A 23,725-nucleotide genomic window follows, 5' to 3' on the forward strand; every position below is an offset into this window, starting at 1 on the left:
TCACCCCGTGTTCCAGTACAATCTTGAAAAACACATGAATGCTCTTTCTTTTACTGTTATGCACTATATTATAATGGAAAAATATCAAAGTCCACTGCCAAAACTTATTTGTTGATGTGAAAAAAAACTATTCAGTTTCTTCAAAGATGATTACTTTTTTACAAGATGATCCAGGTTGCATTCCAGAACAATCATAAAACTAAGTTTTGTTCTTCTGCATACTGTTATAATGGAAAAATAGTAGTATTAAACTGTATTCGTAAGAAATAGAATTGAATCGAATCAATGTCCAGCACCAAAATCTGGTAACAAATGCAAAAAAACACTATTTAAATACTTCAAAGATTATTATTACAGTACAGATAAAACCAATTTGCTTTACAAGATGATGTCATGTTCCAGGAGAATCGTAAAAGCACAAACATGCTATTTGTTTGTTTTATTTTAATGCACAATATTGTAATGAAAAAAAATGCAGCTTGGAATGAAGTTAATTACATTCTAATAGTGACGGCCACACGGTGGAGCAATGGTTAGTCCTAACAGCGAGAGGTCATGGCTTCAGATACATGCCAGGTCTTCTCTCTGTGGAGTTTGCATATTTCTACTTTGTGTGTAAATGGGTTATCTCCAAGTACTCCAGTTTCTACAATTCAAAAACATGCATGCGAGGTTCACTCTGGGTGTGAATATGTGTGTCGGTGCGGAGATGGACTGGCAACGTGTCTACAGTGTATCCCGCCTTCGCCCATTGTAAACTGGGATTGACTCCGGCTTCATCTTCATTTTCTCAGTGCAGAAACCAACAGGTGATGTCAACAGTGCTACATCCATCTTTATTATACAGTCTATGGTAGTTCAACACAAATGCAAACCAAATTTATTCAAATCTTGTCATTTTTGTTACAAACCAGAAACAAAATAAAATCAACCGCGTTTACATGACACCTTGTGATTTGGGGCTCGAGCTGCACTTCCTGAGCGAGATGTCCCAAAGAGTCTTTCATGACCTCATCTCTTTGTGAGTTTTCATGTGGAGCAGCAAAGAGCTAGGATTAGTGAAACTTCTGAAACATGTTCCACAAGAGTATAACTTCTCGCCTGCGTGAGTTCTCATGTGACTCATCAAACTACTGTGTTGAATGAAAGTTTTCCCGCATGTTTCACAAGAATACGGCTTCTCACCTGTGTGAGTTCTCATGTGGACCAACAAGTGACAATGTCGAGTGAAACTCGTCCCACAGGTCTTACAGGAATACGGCTTCTCACCTGTGTGAGTTCTCATGTGGACCAGCAAATTATTCTGTCGACTGAAACTTGTCCCACATGTTTTACAAGAATATGGCTTCTCACCTGTGTGAGTTCTCATGTGCACCAACAAACTATCCTGCCGACGGAAACTTTTAAAACAGGTTTCACAAGAATACGGCCTCTCGCCTGTGTGAGTTCTGATGTGACTCATCAAACTACTGTGCTGGCTGAAACTTTTCCCGCAGGTTTCACAGGAGTACGGCTTCTCGCCTGTGTGAATCCTCATGTGACTCAACAAGTTACTCTGTCGAGTGAAGCTTTTCCCACATGTTTCACAAGAAAACGGCTTCTCGCCCGTGTGAGTTCTCATGTGACTCAACAAGTTACTCTGTCGATTGAAACTTCTGTCACATGTTTCACAAGAATACGGCTTCTCGCCTGTGTGAGTTCTCATGTGGACCAACAAATCACTTTGTCGGTTGCAACTTTTCCCACACATCTCACAAATTATTTTCCTCTTATCAGTGTCAGTTCCTAATTTCTGAGACATTTTTTGTTTTTTACGGACATTTTCACCATAAGTTTCATCACAAAGCAGCACTTCACATTCAGCCTGCGCCTCTGACACAGGAAACTTCTCCACATGATCACCATGAAATATGATTTTCTTCATCTCTACATTTGTCGTTGATTCTGCAACAGTTTGTTTTTTCACATGGTGGACGTCAGAGTCACGAGGGAGGAACGGCTCAGTGCTGGGTACTTGCTCTGGTTCACTCAGGTAACGTTTCTCCTCAATAGAAGGAACTCTAAAGCTTTCACTTTCAAACTTTAGGACAAACCGCTGTCCCTCCTGGTTGATGCCAAGTTCCTCATGCTGCTCATTCCGTGAAGGTTCTGGTTTCTCCTGGTCCTCTGTAAACTGCCCAAGTCCTGGCTGTTCTCGTTCCTTTTTGATCTGTGGAGGTTGTGGTTCCAGCTGCTCCAGACAGTAGCTGGTTTCCTGCTGAAAGAGCTGCGCCTCCCTGCAGTCATGTTGCTGTGGAAACTCTGGAAGGACAAAAAAGTACAAGATGAAAATTTCATTACTTTAGTTCTACACATCCAGTTTAAAAACTCAAAGTGCTGCAATTGAAAAAAATTCATTCAAATTTCAAAAATAACTTTACATTATTGCTTAATGTGCACAGTTAGACACTAAACAGTTGGTGAATTAATGATTTTTTTTTTGGATGAACTTTTTCTAGGTGTAATAATATTCACTCATCTTCTCTCATTTTTGCAAAACATTGTGTGAACTTTTTTCCATGCTGCCTGAGATGGAGTGATAATGAGACCGCACACAGATGAAGCACAAAAGCGGATTGATGGACGGATAGAACGTTAGGATATCAGGGGACGATTTTACACTGGATGACAAGTTATTTAAGCAACAGGCACCAGTCTGTGAAAATGAGTGACTTCCAATCTTCATGTTTGAACGCTGATTGTGGTGTTCCCCAGGGGTTAGTATTTAGACCAAACCTCTTTATTCCATACATTAGTGGAAACACACTGCATCTGAAAAATAGCACGCATGGTCAGTGTGTCGTTTGTGATGTGTTGTCTCACTGTTAATGGGGGCATTAGTCATATTTTAACCATATTTAGGATTGCTGGAGTGTAAGCCTCCAAACCCTGTAGCTTCCCTTCATACAGGGCCCCATTCTGTGAGTGTCATCTCCAGTCTTGCTGTCAATGCTACTCAGGGACCTCGGCAGCCCAAGCCACTTCCTCGCCTGGGTGTTCACCAGCCTTTGCAGCCTTTTAGCCGAAGAGACTCACCTCATACTTAGAGATTGCCCACATGAGTCGGGGGAGCAAGCCATATTGGAAGCACCAGAGCTTCAACTTTCCAGGGAAGATCATGCTGTCAATCTGCTTGAGAAGCTTCATTGTATTCTTCTGAGCTGCTCCACTTGTTGAGTGTTTTAAGTTTCGCATCATATCACCTTCCAAAGCTTTTGATGGGCTTCTCTTGCATTGTTGCTATAGTTGAACTATTGATGTTCAACTTTTCATCAGTAGGTGTGGCAATGGGCTATATGCACAGCTCCATTACTTCCTGAAGTTCAGACAGCATCTTTATTTCTTGTGTTTCATGATAGGATGAACTGATGAGTCCAGGTGTGTCTGACCTCAGCAAATGGCCAGACACACCTGGATTAATCTGTTCATCCTATCACGAAAGACAGGAAATAAAGGTGCGGTCTGAACTTCAGGAAGTAATGGAGCTGTGCATATCGCCCACTGACCATAAAATCTGGAGACCTTGCAATAAATATTTTATTGCATGTATCTATTTTGTACATCTGGAATGAATTAACAATAAATGAAACAAATAAAAATCAGCAACATTGTTTCTCATCATTACAAGTGTGTCATGAAAGACATAAATTAAAATACATTGTAGATGGTGAATGTACATCCTAAAATTCTGCTCACGAATTACAGTTTCTGTGAAAAGGAAGATATGTTTACACTAGTGTCACGGTGTTGCTGTGTTCACACCTCCAGACCACAGGGGGCGCTGTGTGGCGGAGGTGAAGTGGAGAAGAACAGTGAGTGTATTTAGAGTTGCCAGTCTGGTGAATAAAGGTGGTTAAAGATACTGGAAACAGACACAGCAGACTGCGGACACAGTCATAGCGACGGAGAGCCTCCACCAGTCACATTCACGGGTTCATTCACACTCTCTCTCACCTGCTCTGTGGAACTGGATCTGGGGTTTGCTGCTGATTTCCAACAATCTTCGCTGCTGATCGATCTGCTCTTCGTACTGGACGATAGTTTGTTCAAACACGGTGAATATTTCCACGGCTGCAGTAGTTAGTCGCTCGTTGATAAACTCTCTCAAAGCCTGAACTGAAGTCATCGTTTCTGCAGGAGATGAAATGTTTCCTCTGTGAGACAAAACAACACAGCAGAGACTCCAACAAACAGCTCCCGAAGCTGCTTCTTCTCTCGGTTTGTCCGGAGAACCACAACAACGTTTAGCTTCATACTGACACCTACTGGACACAAGGGGAAACTGCAGCTTATCGACCTCTTCCGGAAGAGTTTGAGTACCTTTATGAATGAACTATTCCTGTGTATTTTATAAACACAAATTTAAATATCTTAATCTTTGAGATATAATTATGTAATAAAATATTTTTTAATGACAGACAGTGCCTACGATTTCTGATTGATTTTTACAGAAAGGGGAGTTGGGGAGAAAGTTGGGGAATAATCACCAACCAATCACTGTCAAAGTTAGAAACTTTGAAATACAAATTTAAATAGAATTTTTATAAAATGTAAACCTCATCCAATGCAATCATGCATTAGTGATTTGGAAAATTTGATGCACCTCTCATGACTTTCTCATAGAAATTGCTTTCCCTGTTCATAGCACATTTAATCCACAGCAACGATTTGGTGAATTTGGACAATTTAGAATAGCTTTTATCTGAGGAACGGATGGAATGTAACGTGTTATGCAGTGTTATGTCAAGTCACATTCTGCTCTGAAGTCAATGGAACAACCTCTTGTTTTAGTATTATGTAGTATGAAGGTGTTTGGATGAGCACTAAAAATCCAGCTTGCATGATTCAGTCCATTGTTTAAAATAAAACATTTTAAAAAGAATGGCATGTTTTGATGAGTTGGTCAGTTTCACAACATGCTCCAGACATATTCCATAAAGGTTTTCAGACGTATTTCAGCAGGCATGTGTTGCATTTGATCTCTAACATTTTTACTACATCACCTAAAGTGTGAAGTGAAATTAGGACTCAGTCATGTCAATTAAAAAAAAACTCATAAAGGATTTGTTGTATTTTTCAAAACACACAAGAAAGTGCAAGATAAAAAAGTAGTTATGTTACATTTACAGCTAAATCCAGTCCTTACGTTATTACTTGATCTGTATGTTTAGCTGTTGAGCAGCTGGTGGATTAACAGTAACAGTTTATCAATGTTACAATAACTCATTTTTGTTTATTTGATTAACCATGCTACCTGAGATGGAATGATATGAGACGTCCTGCTTTTAAATGGTCTCAGGAAATGCCTCTTCAAAAAACATGAATGTCTCTAACTTTACTGAGCAATTTATCTGGGGAAAAAGTAGTACTATTCTCATCAATCACCCTCTCATTACAGTAAATAATAATAAGATTATATAACATTATATTGAATATTGAAAATTGTGTGTGTCAATAAATGGGTGTGTCTGTCTCCAGTTTTTGTCCACATTTTTGCTGTTTTCATTTCTTCTGTAAATTCCCCAGTTTGCAGAGATAGACGGCAGCAGCATGTTTGTCAGTGGTTGTTCAACTGCTTCATCAACTGTTTTTACTGTTGTTAAGTCTGTATCATCACATTCTGTTGATGTCCTGTCTTTACATTTATTTACAATAGCTTGGATTTCTCTCTCCTCCTCCTGCTGTCAGAAATATTGTTTGGATTTCTAGTAATTACAGTTTCATTCCATCCATCAGCTGATCCAGGACTTTGGATTTTTTTGGTCCAGTGGTTTTGAAATGCCTGTTGGAGTTATTAATACATAATTCATTGTTTCATCATTATTAGTAAAATAGTGTGGAGAACGTCTCTAAAGGACTTTGTTCAATACCTTCCAAATGATTATTCTCGTATAACAGTTAGTTAATACCCTATAACAACCTGTAAACGTGACACCATGCAGTAACAGTGTACTTGTTGCCCTCATTAAAACACTGGATGCCTGCTGTAACTTACAACCTCATTTGTCTGATGCCTCTGACTATGATCCTTTTCCGTACTCTCGGACTGCTGGGTTCTTGGTTCTAAAGTTTTATTTGAGACACTGTTTCCTCTTTCTGTCCCCCAAACAGTCCTGGGAAGTCTCCAGCGACCGGAGACCCTGCACATGACGAACGGATGGATGAACGGATGGATGGACGGAGAGAGGCTAAATACACTGACATGCAGTTCCTCCTTGTGTCCAATAGGCGTCAGTATGAAGCTGAACGCTGTTTATGGCCCTGGGGACGACGTCACTTCCTCTTCCGGACTTCGAGCGAAGGCGGGAATTTTGCTGGGGTATTTTGGTGGGTCGTTCTTTCTTTTAGCAGACTCGAGAAGCATCACGAAGAAGATGGGCTGTGTAACGAGGATTGATGTGCAGGAATCAAGCATAAAGTACTCGACGGTCTGTGATCAGCACTTTGTATCGGGTAAGATCAGTGTTATTACTTGAAGATTTGGGTAGAATGTCAGTGAGTTTTTGTGGGACTTTTCTTTTCTGTGCTCTGCGCTGTGGTCGCAACCGAACTTACATTAGACTACCGTCTAACATATATATATATATATATATATATATATATATATATATATATATATATATATGTTTTTGGTGCTAGAGTTAGGATGACTGTTGCTCAGGGTTAGTGCTGCTTTAGAAATCTTTTCGAATCGGAGCAACTGATACAAGAGCAGCAACAGCAGGGGGACCCCGGAAGTAAAGGCTCGTCCGTTGTTCCAAACATTTTGGATTCAGCGGTGTTCATTCCATGCATGCGCATCAAGAAGCTTTTCCGGCACTCCAGACTGTTTATCTGCTCCTTTACTACAGATTATTTATATGAAATGAAGCACATAAATGGCGGGGGCGGGGCAAAACAGTGAGGAAATGTGCAAATAAGAATAAGTAATAGTGCAAATCTTAATAAGAATGGTTATAGAATAATAATACAACATAAATCTGAATTATAACAGGAGCTTTAATATATTTACAAATGTGTACAGTGTGTTTTAGTGCAACAAAATGAGTGTATGATGATAAAGTGACCATGATTGCAGGACATTTTGTCAGGGTTATTGCTCATACAGTAGAGTCTATGTAAATTGTAGTTAATGTAATAACCTGCTTTGTGACACTGAATATTTAAAAAAGTGTCTTTTTTTTATCCTTCCACTGCAGGATGTCCATCAGACCTGAATCCCCCAGACACAACTGACTGGTTGCCATCAGCGAATCTGGGCCACAACAAGGTCCCAGCACCCCCTCCAGGAGCCCAGGCCCGTGCAGAACGTGCTCGTCGCCGCATTAAGAGGAGGAAAGATTTGGAAGCTGCTGAGAGTTTGGCGGCTTTACAGAACGTGTCATCAAGTGACTGTGCAGCAGGAGGTTGTGAACCGATGGAGGACCAGACCTACATGCAGCAGCCAGAAGAGGAGAAACCTTGTTGGGAGTGTCAGACCGATCTCACTGGCATCCTGATCACTGGCATGCAGGATGAGATCAACTGTCTCACTGCAGAGAGTTTGGAATTGAAAAAGAACTGGCAGCTGCTGAATTTGGAGAAGAAACATTGAAAGACGATGACGAGAAGGTTCATTTTTATACAGGACTGCCTACATATTCCATATTGATGTTGGTGTTTGGACTCGTCTCGGACCACATCAGCGTCACCGCCCGCAGCTCGCTGACAAAATTCCAGCAGGTTTTTATGGTGTTGATGAAGCTGCAGCTGCACACGTCTGTCCAGGACCTGGCATACAGATTTAATACGTCCACCTCCACGATCTCCAGGACATTTACCCTTTGGGTTGATGTGCTCTATAAAAGGACCGGTTTTCTGGTGAAATGGCCGTCGCGTGAAGACGTTCAAATGACCATGCCAATGGTGTTTCGAACCAACTTGGGAGTGCGTCTTGCTGTTATAGATTGTTTTGAATTTTTTATTGACAGACCTACGAATCTGATGGCGCAGGCACAGACATGGTCAGACTGTAAACATCACAGTGCTGTAAAGTTTTTGATAGGGATAACACCTCAGGGGTGTATCTCATTCATTTCACCTGCATGGGATGGCCGTGCAAGTGACAGAAAAATTACTGAAGAATGTGGAATTTTAAACCACTTATTGCCTGGAGATGTGGTGTTAGCTGGTAGGGGGTTTGATGTTGCAGACAGCGATGGACTTATGTGTGCCGAGGTGAAGAAGAAGAAGAAGAAGCAACTTTCCATGGCAGAGATCATAGACACCAGGAAACTTGCTGGTGTTCGCGTTCATGTGGAACGTGTAATCGAATGTGTTCGCCAGCGTTACAGAATCCTTGGCGGACCTCTGCCTGCAGACTATCTATTGGCCAAGGATGTCGATGATAAAACTCTAATGGACAAAATTGTGCACCTGTGCTGTGCACTGACAAACCTCTGTGACACCGTTGTGCCATTTGACTGAACAGTAAATGTTTCTGTGCTGTAATAAAGAACGGCTGTATTGTTTTTCATGAAAACCGAGGACTCCATGCTACTGATTTTTACGTTTTTTCATAACATGTTTTACAGGAGTTGTTTTTCAACTGCCAAATAAAAATTTCCCTTTTAATCGATTTCCAGTTCAACGATAAACACAAAGAAACAATTCCACTTGAAAAACGGCTTTATTTGGTATCAGCATGCCTGCAGATTCACTGACAATTAAGAGGTAAGTACCAATTACATCCATGTTGGTATGGATTTTGTCACAATCACTTCAGTGTATTTGAAAATTTTCAGCAAGCTGAGTAGACATCAAAACACACCTCCAGCATATATATATATATATATATATATAAACCAACGAAAGGCCAGATAACTTCAAAATAACACCTACAGATAATGAATGATATTTTTGCAAATAGACCTAGAGGTCAAGGGAAATCGCTTTTTGCTGACGACGGGGTTCTGTGGAAAAGAGGATTGTGGGACATGTGGTGCATCGGTTGCAGGAAGCGGTTCAGCAAACTGAAGAATGGGGGATGAAATGGGGATTTAAATTTTCGGTAGGGAAGACAAAGCTGATGTGAGGATGGGAGGAGGCAGCAGAGAGGAGGAGACAACCATTACACAACTAAGAATTCGTCATGAATACTGAAATAGTACAAAACATTCACGAGGGAAACATCCAACAGGACTGTGTGATACATGCCAGGAGCCAGAAACAGTTGAACACGTTTTAATAAACTGCAGAAAAGATCACCAAGAAAGAGGGAAAATGATGGCAGGATTAAGGCGAGAAGGAATGGAAGGGGGGGGTCTGTCTGCACGCTGCAAGAGAGAGGCGTGTCTTTAGCCCACGAGCAACACATACCTGCTGGAACACAATGTCTGAAAACTTTTATGGAATATATGTCTTGAGCATGACTTGAAATTGATTTCATTCATCAAAACATGTCACTCCTTTCTAAAATGATAGATTTGAAACTATCAACTGAAACACACAAATTGGATGTTTAAATGTTAATCCTAAATACCTCCATACTAAATAATACTAAAACAAGAGATTGTTCCAGTGAAGGAAGGATGTCACTAAACATAGTATCACATGACATGTTACATTTTTTTTTTTTTTTTAATGCCAGTAAATTGTCCATCACCCGTATGGCTGAACATTGTTACAATGTGTCAAATGTGCTGTGAACAGGGTAACCCACTTTTAGAGACATATACATTTTTCAAAATCAGTAAAAAATGATTTTGTGGATGAGTTTTACGTTCTATATGAGGTTCTCACTTCGGCAGTGATTGTTTAGTGACGATTTCCCAAAGTATTCCTGGCATCTTCCTGGAAAACCAACAACCGAGCAGAAATCCCGGGCACTGTTTGCCGTTTAAAATATTTATTAAATGTTTATGTCTTACATGTTATCATAATTGAGCTGATTTTCGTAAAAATAAACAGGACAGTCTGTTCATAAAAGTGCTGAAAGTATGTCAGGTGCCACTAATGAGCTGCAGTTCTTTCTTGTGACCAGTAGGTGTCAGTATGAAGCTGGGCGTTGCTTGTGATTCTGTGCCAGGGAAGAAGCAGCATCAGGAGGCTGTGTGGAGCTTCTTGGACCTTCCGCCCGGCTCGGTCGTTTTGTCTCGCAGAGGAAATATTTCTTCTCCGACAGCAACCATGACTTCGGTTCAGGCTCTGAGAGAGTTTATCAACGAGCGCCTAACTGCTGCAGCTGGAGAAATATTCACCGTGTTCGAACGAACTATCATCCAATATGAGGAGGAGATTGATCGGCAGCGAAGACTGTTGGAAATGAGCTGGAAACCGCACATCCGGTTCCACAGAACAGGTATCGAAAATTCCGAATCAGGATTGGTGTATGTTATGTTTTTTAGTTCCTTTAATCACCTTTTCTCGCCAGACGAGTGACTCCAAATACACTCACTGTTCTTCACTTCTATTTCAACTCCACCCCACAGCGCCCCCTGTGGTGTGGAGGTGTGATCACAGCCACAAAATGTTCCTTCACAACTCAACTGTGATTCAACAGTTAAACGGTTAAATATAAACCCAACACTTAAATATAATTAGGTATAGATGTTTTTGAAATCTTAATAAATGTTTTCAATTTCACTGCTTGAATACCAGATTATTTTGGTAACTGGAAATGTAGAAGTAATAAAAGTAACTATTTTTTTTTCCTATACTTTTTTCCTCTCTAGAGTCTCCACGGCCCCATAACTGGAGGAAGGAGCAGCTCTTTGAACAGGAAACGAATTACAGTCCAGAGCAGAGGCAGCCAGAACCTCCACAGATCAGAGAGGAGGAGGAGGAGGAGGAGGAAGAACCGGGAGCTCTACACTTTAAAGAGGAACAGGAGGAAACTGAACTTCTGCAGATCAAAGAAGAAGAGGAAGAGGACGAACCAGGAATTCTACAGTTTCATGATAACCAGGAGGAACCAGATCCTCCACAGATCAAGGTGGAACAAGAAGAGCCAGGACTCATAGAGATTACAGTGGACCAGGAGGAACCAGAATCTTCACAGATTGAGGAGTGCCAGGGGGGAGAGCGGCTTCACCTTGTTTGTGATGAAACATCTGGTAAAATTGTCCATAAACAACGTACTTTATGTCAGAACTTAAAAACCGCCGCTGATAAGAAGAAAATAGATTGTGAAGTCTGTGGAAAAAGTTACAACCGACAGAGTGAGTTGTTGCGCCACATGAGAACTCACACAGGTGAGAAGCCGTATCCCTGTAAAACATGTGGGAAACGTTTCGGCGTCCAGAGCACGCTGTTGGTCCACATGAGAATCCACACAGGCGAGAAGCCGTACACGTGTCAGATATGTTCTAAAAGTTTCAGCCAACACAGCAATCTGTTGGTCCACATGAGAACCCACACAGGCGAGAAGCCGTATTCTTGCGAATTTTGTGGCAAGTGTTTTCATCAACAGAGCAGTTTGATGAGCCACATGAGAACTCACACGGGTGAGAAGCCGTATCCTTGTCAAGAATGTGGGAAAAGATTCAGTCACCGTAACTCATTGTTGCACCACATGAAAGCTCACAAAGACACAAAGTCGTGAAAGACGGTTCTCTTTCAGGAAGTCCAGCTCCTGCCCGGAATATCGGTGGGCCGGCGTTTTCAGACAGCCCTGCTTTTTTATGTGTTTTGAAAACTGTTGTTAAAACTCTTGTATGAGATGTGAACTTTGAAGAAGTGGGTTTTGTGTTTTAACTAACATGAATGAATCGTAACTTAATTTTTCCACCCTTTTTACGCTTTGTAAGAAAAAGCCTTTTTGCTTACGTGCCTGCTGAACTACGCCCGTCGTTACAGATTTTTAATAGTTACGTTTGCTTTTAATAAAATTGCAGTATTGAATTGAAGATTTCATTATTAAGACGATGAAATGTGTTTAATTTTGCAGTACAGGGATTCTTGTTCATGTGGGAATCACATGACCGGGACCTGTTGGACAGGTGCATCATGGGAAAATGCACAAAGTCAGCACAGTTTTGGACAGAGACTTTAGTCTGCAACAGGTCTGATAGTGCACATGGTTGGTGTTTATTTTGTGTGCACCGTCAGTGTGCCTTTATTTAATGAAATGTCTTATTTTCTGTGGCTTTGTATTATTGGGAATGTACGCTTAATGATGTGGAATAATGCTTTGTTTTCAAGGTCCTCAGGAACACAGTGTGAAGGCCGCTCTGTTTTGTCTGAAGTCACTTGGAAACAGCGTCTGCTAGTCTCGTGAGATCTAGCTATATGAGATGGCGTGGCCGGAAGTCCTGCCAGAGTCGGGTTGGATTCTCCTCGGAGCAACAGCCTTGCTCTCAATCAGCTGATTTGTGTGTGCTTCCTCTGCAATCCTCAATAAATCCTCCTTGTGCAGCGTCAACACCTTGACTCGTCATCTTTGGCTCTGATTCACCAAAAATTCCACAACAGTTTGGGGGCTCGTCCGGGATCTAAATACAACATAAACGAGGTGAGTGCAAATGTTTCCTCTGTTAAATATTTAACTCAGGAAGTAATGCCTTACCTGTGGGGATGTTTGACTAGATAAAAGAACTATTTCATGGTTGATTGGAATTGTAAAAGCAAATTTCTAAACATAAAGAGCCAAAGATGTCCTTAAATTTTTGATTGATTCTTATCAATCAATTGCTAATGATTAGTAACAATTGGGTTGTAATAATAACTTAATTCTAATTCGGAACTGTGGCTGAGAGAGCTTAGGAAGAGTTTCTAGACTTGGAGTCTGGACGGCCCTGGGGGCCACTGGCGTGGAAGGGCTGAGTCCCTGAAGCGACTTTGTTTTCACTCGGATTGGATCCGATCCGAGATTGACGCACCGCAGAGCTTGGGGGGTATCTTAATATAGCCTCTTCACCAGGGCGGGCCTGGTGCATGTAACAGAAGGGTTGATGATTTCCCTAACGGGCTGACCTGCACTGTTGCAACTGTGGGTGGCGTCGCGTGTGGAAGTTTCTACTGGTGAAACTGTTTGAAAACTGGGTGAGTGTGATTCTGCAGGTCACACCTCACGACTCTGACTCTCTCTTTCACGTTAAAAAAGGGGGTAAATAAAGAAGAAGGTCATGATGCTGGGAGGTTGTTTAGGTTTGTAGAGGACATGTGTTGCTGTTTGTGTTGCTGTTTTGTGTGCAGTTATTGTTTGTGCTAACCGTTTGGTAAACACCAAAGTGTTAAACATAGGAAAAGAAGAGACAGGAAGTAGAACAGCACGGCGTGGTCTGATCCCGTTGAAAGTTTTCAGCAACTATTCGATGAGTTCACACCGGTCGGGGTGGTCGGCAGGACCAAGATATTGGAATGTTTAGAAGAGTCACAATCTACGGCCCGAGCCATGATTTCTGGCTGGTTACGCAGACAACCGAGTGATCTGAGAACACCGAGAGAATTAAAGTTTACTTTAATGCATGGTGGTTTTGATTTGCTGGTTCTGTGTAAAACACGGATTGCAACTCCTCACTTGTGCCACAAAACCGGTTGTTGAAGAGAAGTGTGAGGATAGAAATGCTGAAGAGAGAGAGACAGGCAGAGAGAGAGAGAAAGAGGGAGAGAGGCAGAGCAGGTAGAGAGAGACAGAACAGAGAGACAGGCAGGGTGAGAGCGGCAGAGTGAAGTGAAGAGATGAAGGGTTTGATGAACAGGGAGGAAGAACAGGAAGTTAAGAAAAATAAGCAGGGATTTAACCAAAGGGAAGGTTTTCAACCTGTTTGTTTTGTTTCCTGTTTTTTACATGTTTAAAATAAGGAATCCATCAACGAGTCAACAAATTTGCTTGTTGAACATGTAATCTACTCCACTATTTTTAACCTCAAGTCTACTGAGGACACCCAAGATTTGAATTTATATTCAAATTTTTCAATCTAATAGCCTGTCTGATCACGACGGGGTTGATTAATCTATGATGTGATTGATGATTGGTTCTCTGAGAGATTCACTCTGCAATCTTAAAAATTTGATTAATCTAAAAATTGAATTCATCTGCAGCTTAAACCAAAATAAAGAAAAACAGTAACTGTTTTCTAATGAGAGGGAATTCATTTAATAGAAATAAATTCCTGCTTATATCTACACACAAGACAAGCTGTCTTGGCATAGTTTTTCATTATTCCTCTGAGGAATAAACTTTGAATGCAGTATTTTATCAGATGAATCAAATAAGATGTCTGCTACTGACAACACTAAACATCCATTGGTTAAAAGTAACAATACTTTGAGCAGTTTGTCTAGAGACATGCTTTGCACTCATAAGTATTTTCTGATACTGGTACTTTTACGGGTCATTGAGTATTAATCAATGTAGCAGTATTTGTACTTCAGTACTAAATTTTCAGAAACCTCTGCCTCTGGAAGTTTGTCAAAATAAGTTTCTTTTCTTTTCCATCTTCAGTAGGTGGGCAGAGGCCAGGAGAGCCACCTGTGAACCGTTTCCTGGATAGTGCTGTAAAGCAGTGATTCAGGCCTGTTTGAGAGAAAACTGATTTCTCCAAGACTGCCAGCTGTGTGCAGGGTCAGAGGTCAGGGTCAGAGGTCACTGCTTGAGCCATTGACAGGTTTGAGGATGGTTCCCTGAGGACAAACTCTCAGGATGATTATTCATGATTTTCTATTGAATTCACTATTTTAAACCCTCCAAAGTGAGCTGAAGAAAGCAGTTTCTTTCAGTGGTTCCCCCTTATCAGACTGCTGAGGAGCCGAGGACCCTGAACAGAAAACAATCCAGAGAAAATATCAGCACTAGTGAGAGAATGGAGACGAAGGTCCACCAGTCACATTGTTTGATAGACAAATATGATAATATACTAATATGTTTTTCTCTTTTGAGTGTTTGTTTTGTTATAAAGTCCTGTACAGGCACTCGCCGCTCCGATCCACAGCCCCGATCCTCACGGCCAGCCACGTTGCGCCAGCCAACTGGGAGGGAGAAGCTCTGTCAGCAGCGGGAAGTACAGACACACGCACACAGGAGTGACGAAACTCAGATTTTAGCGAGAAAATTGGTTTTTCTATGATGATGACATGTGTGGTGATTCTCTGTTCTTCTGTTCTGCTGAGACTTTCCATACAGGAGGGGAGATGTTGTGACTGCAGAAGCAGTGGACGCATTCTTGGAGACGGCTGCTCCTGGTGGCTGGCTGGGAGGAGGCTGTGGAGGCGGTGGGTTTGATTACGACGTGAAAACATCGGACGTGATAACGGCGTACTGCAACGTGATGGAAAATATGAGGCAGCATGACCGCGACAAGGTCAGGCCATGAACACACACACTGGGGGGAAGAGAGATTAGACTTTAAAGAGTTTTAAATTCCTTACTTTTTTAGCTTTTGAATGAATTATGTGTTTTGTTTGTTTTATAAGTCACTAGGAAGATATCAGTGGGTCGACGGGCTGAACCGTCCTGATCAGACTGAACCAGAGGCAGCAGGATCCTGCATGATGGTCACTTCTTTCCCCACATCACTGTAGCCTGAAGACAGGGTGCGGGGCTTCTAGTTTTAGTGAAATGGTTTTAATTATCAACCAATTGCTCAGTTGGGTGAAGAATTAAAGTGAATTAATTAAATGAATTTGTTTCAATACAGTTTCAATGAAATAACTTGGAGGTCACATTCCGGGTTTTCAAACTGAGTGGAGGGGGAGACAGAAGCAACAGGTTTATCTCGACCTTCCCCTTGGACATAACAAAACTAGCATGACAATGTTTTTACATGACTGTGCTACAAGAATTTGTTACTCTCTATGAATCTACATTCTTAATTTTGAAATCTACTGAAATGAATTACATTTTCACCTTTATTTGATTTAGTTGGAGTATTTGTGGGCTAACTATAAAGAGATTACTCAGATTTAGCACTGACCACACCTCACAGAATCACACGGGAGCTAAATGTCTAACTGATACAGATAGACAATAGAATGTTTGTCCAGAAGTCATGGGAGGTATTGAATGTTTTATGAAGTCATTGAATGATTCAGTGATGTTTAGTACCGACTCTTTCTACACCAAGACGAGGAAGACCTGATGGGTGGACATTTTTCCAAGATTTTATAGAAATCAACTGAACTGTACTATCTGCTACTTCAAAATCTACTGATTTTAAAATAATTTTGTCTTTTGGACCTCTGACTCATGCTACTGTCCAGTCGTTGACCTGTCTGACCTGTCTGCTGCATTATTTTCACTCAGATTGGATCCTGAAAGGCAATATTTGCCTGCATTCACCGAAAAAGGTAAATAATGCTTCACATTTGGCCCAGGACTTTGTCTCTGGTCTGGGAGTTTGTGCATCGGCAGTGAGGGGATCTGGATCTGGACCTGTCAGGTGGAAGGAACTCTGATACAGTATGAGGTTGATGTTTTCGCACCAAAAGGTTGAAGGAAGCTTGAAGAGCCTGACACTGTTCTACTCCTGAACCGTCTTCCTGAGGGAGGCCGCCGAGCATCCTGAGCCCAGCTGCAGCTGAAAGTGACGTTCCTTGGACAGGTTCTGGAGGAGAGGATCTGGAGAAGAATCGGTCCTGGTCTTCGGGAAGACCTGCACTGTGGTCTAATCTGCCGCTACAGACTAAAAGAAGAGACGTCGTCTTTTCTCGGTCTGGCAGAATGCTGTCGTCACTGGATTTTTGGTTTGCAGCTGTAGACTCTGTGTTCGAAACAACCACACAAGGATGTTTCTGCAGGACTGGAGTGAACAGAGACAATGTCACAGGAGGGTCAACATCTGGAGGAAGACTAAACATCGGCCTCTGGTCTGGGATTACCTGGCTACGGACCGCCCTGTCATCTCTATTCCAGGAGAAGGGACGGTTCTCTACAGGTATTCTGGTTTGGACACATGGATCACGGTTTCACCCTTTTGGTGTTTTATTTTCTTTCAGTTTTTATTGTTTTAGTGCACATATTGAGAGAAAATAAACTCAAAAAACATCAGTATGATGCATCTCCACTGTTTCTTCAGCCCTATGCAGCTACAATGTGTGAAAACATTCTGTGAAAATGTTTCCCCCCACAGGCCAAACACATGCACCGTGGTCCCTGAGGCAGCCCGCCCGATTCATGAGGGAAGTCCCCTGTTGGAAATTAAAGCACCGTGAATAAAATTTTTACGTTTGCTTAGTGTACGATGGAAATGTAAGATAAGATAATTGCAACTAAAGGTTTATCAATACATTCCATCAACGTTTGTGGGATGTTCAGTTCTGTATTTAGACGACAAACATAGCTTGGACCCAGTTGTGCCACATTCTCTACACATCCTTTGTCCTTCATTATTCTTGAATGGTTCGTTGTCCATGCCAATCATTAACAAAGTGTCTTACATCCCTGATTGAGATGATACATGATCTGACTTTGTAACATTTATGTATTAATCTTTCTGCTAAAATAAAGCAAGTAGTTATTTTATACTCTACTTAAACTTGTGTTACTGAAATCTATTGTGTGGTTCATTACTGAGCACGTGGTAGCTTTACTAGATTTCAGCAGAGAAAAGTTTTAAAGTACTATGTTTACAGACCTAAACTTACAGATCTCTGATTCATCAACAAAGCTGTATTTTAATGCCATTGGTTCAACCACATCTCACAAATACACCCGAGGGCAGAGTTCTTCTCAAAGCCATTAGCGCCTTTAAGAAAAAAGGAAAACCACAAAAAATAACAACAAATCCTCTTTATTAACAAATACAAGGATTTCTATCTAACCTGATTCTCCAGGTGAATGTCAGCAGATCCCTAAGTAATGTCAATAAAGCAATCAGAGATTAGAAAAGTACAAACATGTAAGTAAGATGTGGGAGTCTTTCGAATCTGACATTCATTACTACACAAAGTAAAGTTGTTACAAAAGATGCAAACTCGGTGTCAGATCACACACTGAATCTTAACTATCAGTAATCTCAAGCAGTGCTCGAGCCGTTCGTTACATCTGGGTACGTCTGCGCGTGCGTCTCAACCAGTGAGTCCACGTCGAGCCCGACGTCGTGGTTCAAGTTTAAGACCGCCAGGCTTTTAGATTTGAGCTTGTCCGGCATGGTCTCCATGTACGTCTTGAAGCGCCTGAACGCCACGTCGCTGCTCTCCTGCAGGGCCAAGGTGGGCGTGATGCTGACCAGCCTCAGCACAGCCAGCATGTTCGGGAAGAACTTCACGTCTGCCACCTGCAGCGTCTCCTGGACGTTGGAGGCAAACGTCTCGTCCTTGCCCTTCTTGCTCCACTTCACCCACCAGCAGTGCAGCTCGGCGGAGAGGGTTCCCGCGTTGGGGATGTCACTGTTGAACACGTGGATGCAGGCCTCTTCGGGTTCTGTGGATTTGTACTGCTCTATGACGGCGGGGACCAGCGACAGACACCTCAGGGTCATCAGGTGGTCCTGGCTGAAGAGCCGGGTCAGTTCAGCGAGGACGTGGTTCACCAGGGGGACGGACAGGTGCTCTTTATAGAAGCTTTCCGGCCGGAGGGTTCGGGCTTCCATCTGATGCTTCCTCGAGAACGACCGAGGAACTTTGACGGGGACCTCCATGGTGGTAGCGAGGTTCACCGCCTCGTCGTTCCAGAACTCGTGATAGACGTCGATGTTTTCGGACACTTCCTTCAGGGACTGCGTCACGGCTTTGATGGTGGATGCAGCAAAGTGAATATCCATTGAGCTTCCTTGCAAGCTGTTTCCTAGCGCTCGGGTAAGAGTCATGACATTTTTCAGCACCACCAACGCTATAATGAACTCGAAATCGGTCAAGCTTTGAGAGATCTCCAGTGCGTTGTGCGTGACCTGATCCGTCCACCTCATGTCCTCGTTGTCGTGCACGCTGTCCACGCAGAGCAGCAGTGCCTCGATGATCTCCAACGCCACCTCGAAAGCATCCTGTCTTCTGGTCCACTTGGTTCTGCAGATCTCCTTCAGCTCATTGACCTTCTCCTCTTTGTCCGGGTAGAAAATGGAAATGGCGTCTTCAAAGTCTGCCTGCAGCAAAGGTGACTGACTAAAGAAGGCCTCGATCTTCCTGAAGGTGGACATCACCAGCTGAACACCTGGAAAAGACATGCTCCCGGCCAGCGTGACGTTCAAGGCATGAGTCGATCTGAGCGAGATCACTGCTCTTGGATATTTCTCAATCACCTTGGCGGCGAATGCTCTGGTCTGTTTGAAATGTGGCGCGGAGAAGGAGTGCGCCTGACCTCGACACTGCTCCATATCCAAATCCCATCCTTCCAATTCAGACAGCAAGTTCCCCGCCAAGTCGTCCACGTCTCCTTCGAAGCTCAGGAAGCCGACAAACCGCTCCCGCTGGTAGTTGGACTGGTCTACGTAGCGGAGGAAGACAGGGAGGAGGCATTTCCCGGAGATCTTCACCGGATCGTCGGTTAGCAGGGAAAAGAAGCCGTTCTCTTTGACCTCCTGCACCAGCTTGCTGCGGATGCTCTTCTCACACGTTTCAATCAGCTGCTGGAGCTGCTCTGCGGAGCAGCAGCCATTATTCACGTTGTGCCTCTTCTTCAGGACTTCATCTCCATTGACCATTGCGTACTCCAGCAATGCCTGGAAGTTGCTCGACCCAGAACTTTCAGTCTGACCATCTGTGGGGCGAGTAGGAGGAATGTTCTGTTCTCCCAACAGCAGAAGAACCTCAAATAAAGTCTTGAGGTACTGTTTATACTCTTCTTCGTCCGGTGCGTCTTGCATTTCTTCCTTAATTATCTGTTCTTCAGACTTTTTGACTCCTGAAAAGGAAGGATCAACTTAATAAGTCACACTTCTGTTACAGTCAAGCAAGAACCGTATATATTGATATTTTGAACTTACTTTTCCTCCCCGTTGTCTTTGTTTCATTGTCTTTTGTCTATAAAAAAACAACAACAACAAAACATGAAACTTATTGATGAACAGGTCCAAGCTGTAAGAAAAACACACTGATGGCGTGAAGTATGATGATAAAATGACAGAGGATGAGGTTCTCATTCAGCACAGATTTTTAGTTGGTGGCTGAATGTTGAATTTGGCTGATTGTGAACGACAACCTCTGTTGTGTTCTGTGGTTTTGTGAGTGTTTACATGACAATGGTGCTTGAAGCAACTGAAAATGGAACTTTTTGAAAATAAGTCACATGCTGGCACCTTCAAAAAAAGCTCCGACTCTGGGTGTAACATTTGTCTCGGCTTATGAAGACAAATATTTAAAGGATCGATTAGAGTTTTGTCGTATTTACATTTTTTCCCTTTCACTAGGCCAGCTGGTTTTCTTTGTTTTAGTTGAAGTGACTGATACAGAAATGTCTCTTTATAAACAACCATAACTACTGCAATACAAACACAAATATAAGAGTGGATTCTTGGATTCAACTATCTGCAACTCATGTTTCCATCCGAATCAGGAGTTTCACCTCAGAACTTTCTGGTTTCACTTGTTGCACTCACACACTCCTCTAGTGAAGAAAACGTCACTCAGATTTGTTGTGTGTCGTTTTACCCACCGAATCTCTGCCGCGCTTCGCCTGCCCACTGTGAGACTGGTTTGGACCATCAAACACAGTTGGCACAGCGTCATCCTTCAGTTCTGCATTCGGAGTGTCCTTGAATGAAAACACATCCATCACATACCTGCAGACAGCAGAGCGCTCCCATTTACAGGAGCCACCACGACTCCACGAATGCTTCAAAAATCATACAACCCCTCAACGGAACTTACCGTGTTCACTGAAGTGGTTTCAAAGTGTTTCCCGCAGAGTCTGTAGTATCTGTACAGCTCTTCTGGAGATTTCTCCATCAGGTCTGGTATCTGGCAATTTTCAGTCCACTGTTTACATCTGAAAGTGAGAAACCACTGTGGTCAGAAAGTCAACCGTAATGACAGCTGCGAAGTTAAGATGTATTTTGGCGTGCCGTTAAACAAAGGACTGAATCACCTACAGCTCTAAAAAACAAGTTCAGTAAAAAAAAAAAAAAAAAAAAAGCTGAAGGCTGCACTCCTTTTACATTTTAGTAAGTTTTGAGTTCAGTTCACCATCTGGTTATATTTAGCAATTTGTTATTTTCATGGCTTTAAGTTTCAAATACTGCAGTCTATTTGCTTCTGTGCCCTGCTGTTTTTGTAATAAAGCAATATTGTGTGGTTAGTTGCTTTTCATGTAATGATTCTTAAAAGTTCCCCTTGAGTATGAATGAGTTGTTTTAAATTGAAATGCATACCTGATTCACATCTGAACTGAGAGGGAACGTGAGAATGGACAAATGAATGAATGTTTTTGTAATAAAGCAATATTGTGTGGTTAGTTGCTTTTCATGTAATGATTCTTAAAAGTTCCCCTTGAGTATGAATGAGTTGTTTTAAATTGAAATGCATACCTGATTCACATCTGAACTGAGAGGGAACGTGAGAATGGACAAATGAATGAATGAATGATTTCATTCTGTACTGAAATGTGATCTGCGGAGTAATAATGTCACTTTGGAGGTGAATAAGATGTTCAAGGAGAATCTAAGATGATTTGGTGACAACTGTGATTAATAGCTAAAAAAATGTGATTCACAATCAAAACAGTATGAAAACATTATTAGTTAAGGAGATTAACACAGTGTCTACTTTTAAGCCTTTCCTATCTAATAAATCTTACAATTCTGTGATATGTTCTTCTCTCTCTGGCAAAGAATCTGGATGTTTATGGCCCAAGCCCCCTGCCCCGTCAGTCTGCGGCAAGTGGATTTATGTCAGTTTGTTTGATGCTCTGTCTGTTTATTCCTTGATAGGGGTTAGGGTAAAGGGGATATGGCAGGGGTCTGCAACCTGTGGCTCTGGAGCCACATGTGACTCTTTGACTGTCTGTTGTGGCTCTCTGAAGTTTTCTATAAATTATATAAACATTTTCTGATAACTTTAATCTACAAACAAATCACTTTCAAAATGACTTTAGTTTCTTGGATTAAAAAAAAATACCTACAATGGAAAAAAGGCAGAAAAACTGATTAGAAAGGAGAAGAAATGATAAAAGTGGCTCAATGTTCCTCCTTTCTGTGGCCATAAGATTCAGCAACCTAAGTGTTTATAATGTTTGTTGTGTTTTAGTTGATCTAATCTTTTCAGTGTTTATATTTAGTCAAGGACAAGTCTTGATATTTAATTTTTATCCAAGCCTACTTGATATTGAACTTCCTTTCTATTAATGTGGAGTAGATCGCCTCTTAAAGGAATTTCCCTGTGGAAAAAAACAAAGTATTTCTATTCTAGGTATCAAAATTGTCTGAAAAATGCTGAAAAAGAAGAATGGCACTGCTAAAACCAGTTTTAAAAACAGCTGAATTTATTGAAACGTTTGTCATCCAAAGTTATTAATAAAACTTCTGAAAAAAAATGTTTGTACATATTTCAAAACCACTACATATTCTAGAGATTGAGAGATACTTCATTAATCCCAGACTTGGAAATTCAAGTGTCACAGCAGCATCAGTAGCAATGCACACAAAGGTAAAAATCTAAACCTTCTAAACCTGTGGAAGCTGTGGTTGCCTCATCTTAAAGGCTGACCGTGTTTTGCGGCTCCAGGAAAATTTGATTCGGTAGAAATATCACATAAACAGCTCCTTTGGCCATGGAGGTTGCAGATCCCTGGGGTAAGGGATCAGAAAGTCCCCATCTTAGGTTCCGCAGGGTAGATCTAATAAAATGAAAATGGTATAACTCGTGCTGTCAAAAGACTTTTAACAGACAAACAGTACGTGATCCTGGAAATACTTTTATGTGGACATTTAATAGCAAGACTAAATAGCGTAAGTAAAGTCAGTTTTACTGAGCAGGTTAACAAAAACTGTAGTTCCACCTCTCATCTCCGCCTTCCTGTTAGCATTAGCACTGGAGCTAACCCGAATTACCTTCCAGGGTCCCGCGGGAACCTAAAGAGCGGCTGCGGGTCGGACTTCCTGCTGGAGCAGCCCGCTGCAGCGCACTGATTCTGCATCCCCGGATTAAGTCTAAAAGCAACGTTTTGTCCCTAAATGAAGTTTCTCTGGATGGTTGCAACACTGCTAACGCTAGCAGTGTAAACAGTGAAGACGAGAAGCTGACTTCCGGTTTGAGATTTCAGAATGAAAGTTGAAGTGAGACTGGCGTTAATCGCTACGAATGGATGTACAGCATTATACAATATTTATTGAGCTAATTTTGTGTATGTTGTAACATTTCATGGGTGTAAACAGTTGACTGAACAATTGTTATTTTGAATAATTCGGGATCTTTTGTCATCTTTTTTTCAGATTTTCCGGTATATTCTTTTACTGTGACGGGGAAATTGGCGAATCCTCAAATGATGTAATGACGTAAGCCAGGCCATTCCCGTCGTTCCTTGCGGTCTTTTCAAAGTGGAAAAGAGAGATACATGTGGTGGCATGTCCTAAACATGTTTCGATCTGGTTTTTGTATTTTGGTTATTCAGCCAGTGTTCACGGATCTGCTACATTTCAGGGTTTTCAATTTAACACAATCAAGCAGTTTTCCTTCAAGATACTCAACAGATGTTTACTTTATCCCCAAGCAACTTTGATGCACCCTCTTAAAGCGATACTTCAACATTTTGGCAAATTGGCCCATTTAGCACAATTCCTTAGTCATTTCGAACATCATACTTACTTTTTTTGTGAGGGCGAGCTGTTGTTTATTCAGA

At 41.8% G+C, this 23,725-nt stretch overlaps 3 protein-coding genes across 4 annotated transcripts; 1 reads left to right on the forward strand and 2 right to left on the reverse strand.

The window, feature by feature from the left end:
• Window positions 1-435: 435 nt before the first annotated feature.
• LOC115395934 (zinc finger protein OZF-like) lies at window positions 436-4,259 on the reverse strand. The gene is made up of 2 exons (XM_030101628.1): window positions 3,994-4,259; window positions 436-2,301 (listed from the first exon to the last, which is right to left on the reverse strand). The coding sequence occupies exons 1-2, from the start codon at window positions 4,163-4,165 to the stop codon at window positions 1,004-1,006; spliced, it is 1,470 nt and encodes a 489-aa protein (XP_029957488.1). The 5' UTR covers window positions 4,166-4,259; the 3' UTR covers window positions 436-1,003.
• Window positions 4,260-10,110: 5,851 nt separating this feature from the next.
• LOC115395942 (zinc finger protein 32-like) lies at window positions 10,111-12,288 on the forward strand. Its single transcript, XM_030101643.1, has 2 exons — window positions 10,111-10,378; window positions 10,752-12,288. Exons 1-2 carry the CDS (start codon window positions 10,207-10,209, stop codon window positions 11,618-11,620), a joined length of 1,041 nt encoding a protein of 346 aa, XP_029957503.1. The 5' UTR covers window positions 10,111-10,206; the 3' UTR covers window positions 11,621-12,288.
• Window positions 12,289-17,737: 5,449 nt separating this feature from the next.
• On the reverse strand, window positions 17,738-23,124 carry LOC115395928 (52 kDa repressor of the inhibitor of the protein kinase-like). Of its 2 annotated transcripts, XM_030101621.1 has the most exons (6): window positions 22,938-23,075; window positions 22,594-22,723; window positions 20,761-20,878; window positions 20,546-20,644; window positions 19,878-19,914; window positions 17,738-19,795 (listed from the first exon to the last, which is right to left on the reverse strand). In XM_030101621.1, the coding sequence occupies exons 3-6, from the start codon at window positions 20,836-20,838 to the stop codon at window positions 17,973-17,975; spliced, it is 2,037 nt and encodes a 678-aa protein (XP_029957481.1). In that variant the 5' UTR covers window positions 20,839-20,878; window positions 22,594-22,723; window positions 22,938-23,075; the 3' UTR covers window positions 17,738-17,972. The 2 variants fall into 2 exon arrangements, with proteins under 2 accessions (XP_029957481.1, XP_029957480.1); XM_030101620.1 differs by lacking the exon at window positions 22,594-22,723 and having other exon boundaries at window positions 22,938-23,124.
• Between the last annotated feature and the right edge of the window lie 601 nt (window positions 23,125-23,725).

Source organism: Salarias fasciatus, chromosome 10 (genome assembly GCF_902148845.1).
Source record: "Salarias fasciatus chromosome 10, fSalaFa1.1, whole genome shotgun sequence".
Taxonomy (NCBI): Eukaryota; Metazoa; Chordata; class Actinopteri; order Blenniiformes; family Blenniidae; genus Salarias; species Salarias fasciatus.

What these genes read in the sequence shown, in the direction of transcription:
- LOC115395942 (XM_030101643.1), top strand. Translation starts at nt 10,207, where the DNA reads ATGACTTCGGTTCAGGCTCTGAGAGAGTTTATCAACGAGCGCCTAACT. An exon ending in CATCCGGTTCCACAGAACAG is followed by an intron (nt 10,379 to 10,751) that starts GTATCGAAAATT and finishes TTTCCTCTCTAG; the next exon opens with AGTCTCCACGGCCCCATAAC.
- LOC115395934 (XM_030101628.1), bottom strand. Translation starts at nt 4,165, where the DNA reads ATGACTTCAGTTCAGGCTTTGAGAGAGTTTATCAACGAGCGACTAACT. An exon ending in GATCCAGTTCCACAGAGCAG is followed by an intron (nt 2,302 to 3,993) that starts GTGAGAGAGAGT and finishes TTGTCCTTCCAG; the next exon opens with AGTTTCCACAGCAACATGAC.
- LOC115395928 (XM_030101620.1), bottom strand. Translation starts at nt 23,023, where the DNA reads ATGCAGAATCAGTGCGCTGCAGCGGGCTGCTCCAGCAGGAAGTCCGAC. An exon ending in TTCCCGCGGGACCCTGGAAG is followed by an intron (nt 20,879 to 22,937) that starts GTAATTCGGGTT and finishes TCTCACTTTCAG; the next exon opens with ATGTAAACAGTGGACTGAAA. An exon ending in CGAAGCGCGGCAGAGATTCG is followed by an intron (nt 19,915 to 20,545) that starts GTGGGTAAAACG and finishes GTTTTTTTATAG; the next exon opens with ACAAAAGACAATGAAACAAA.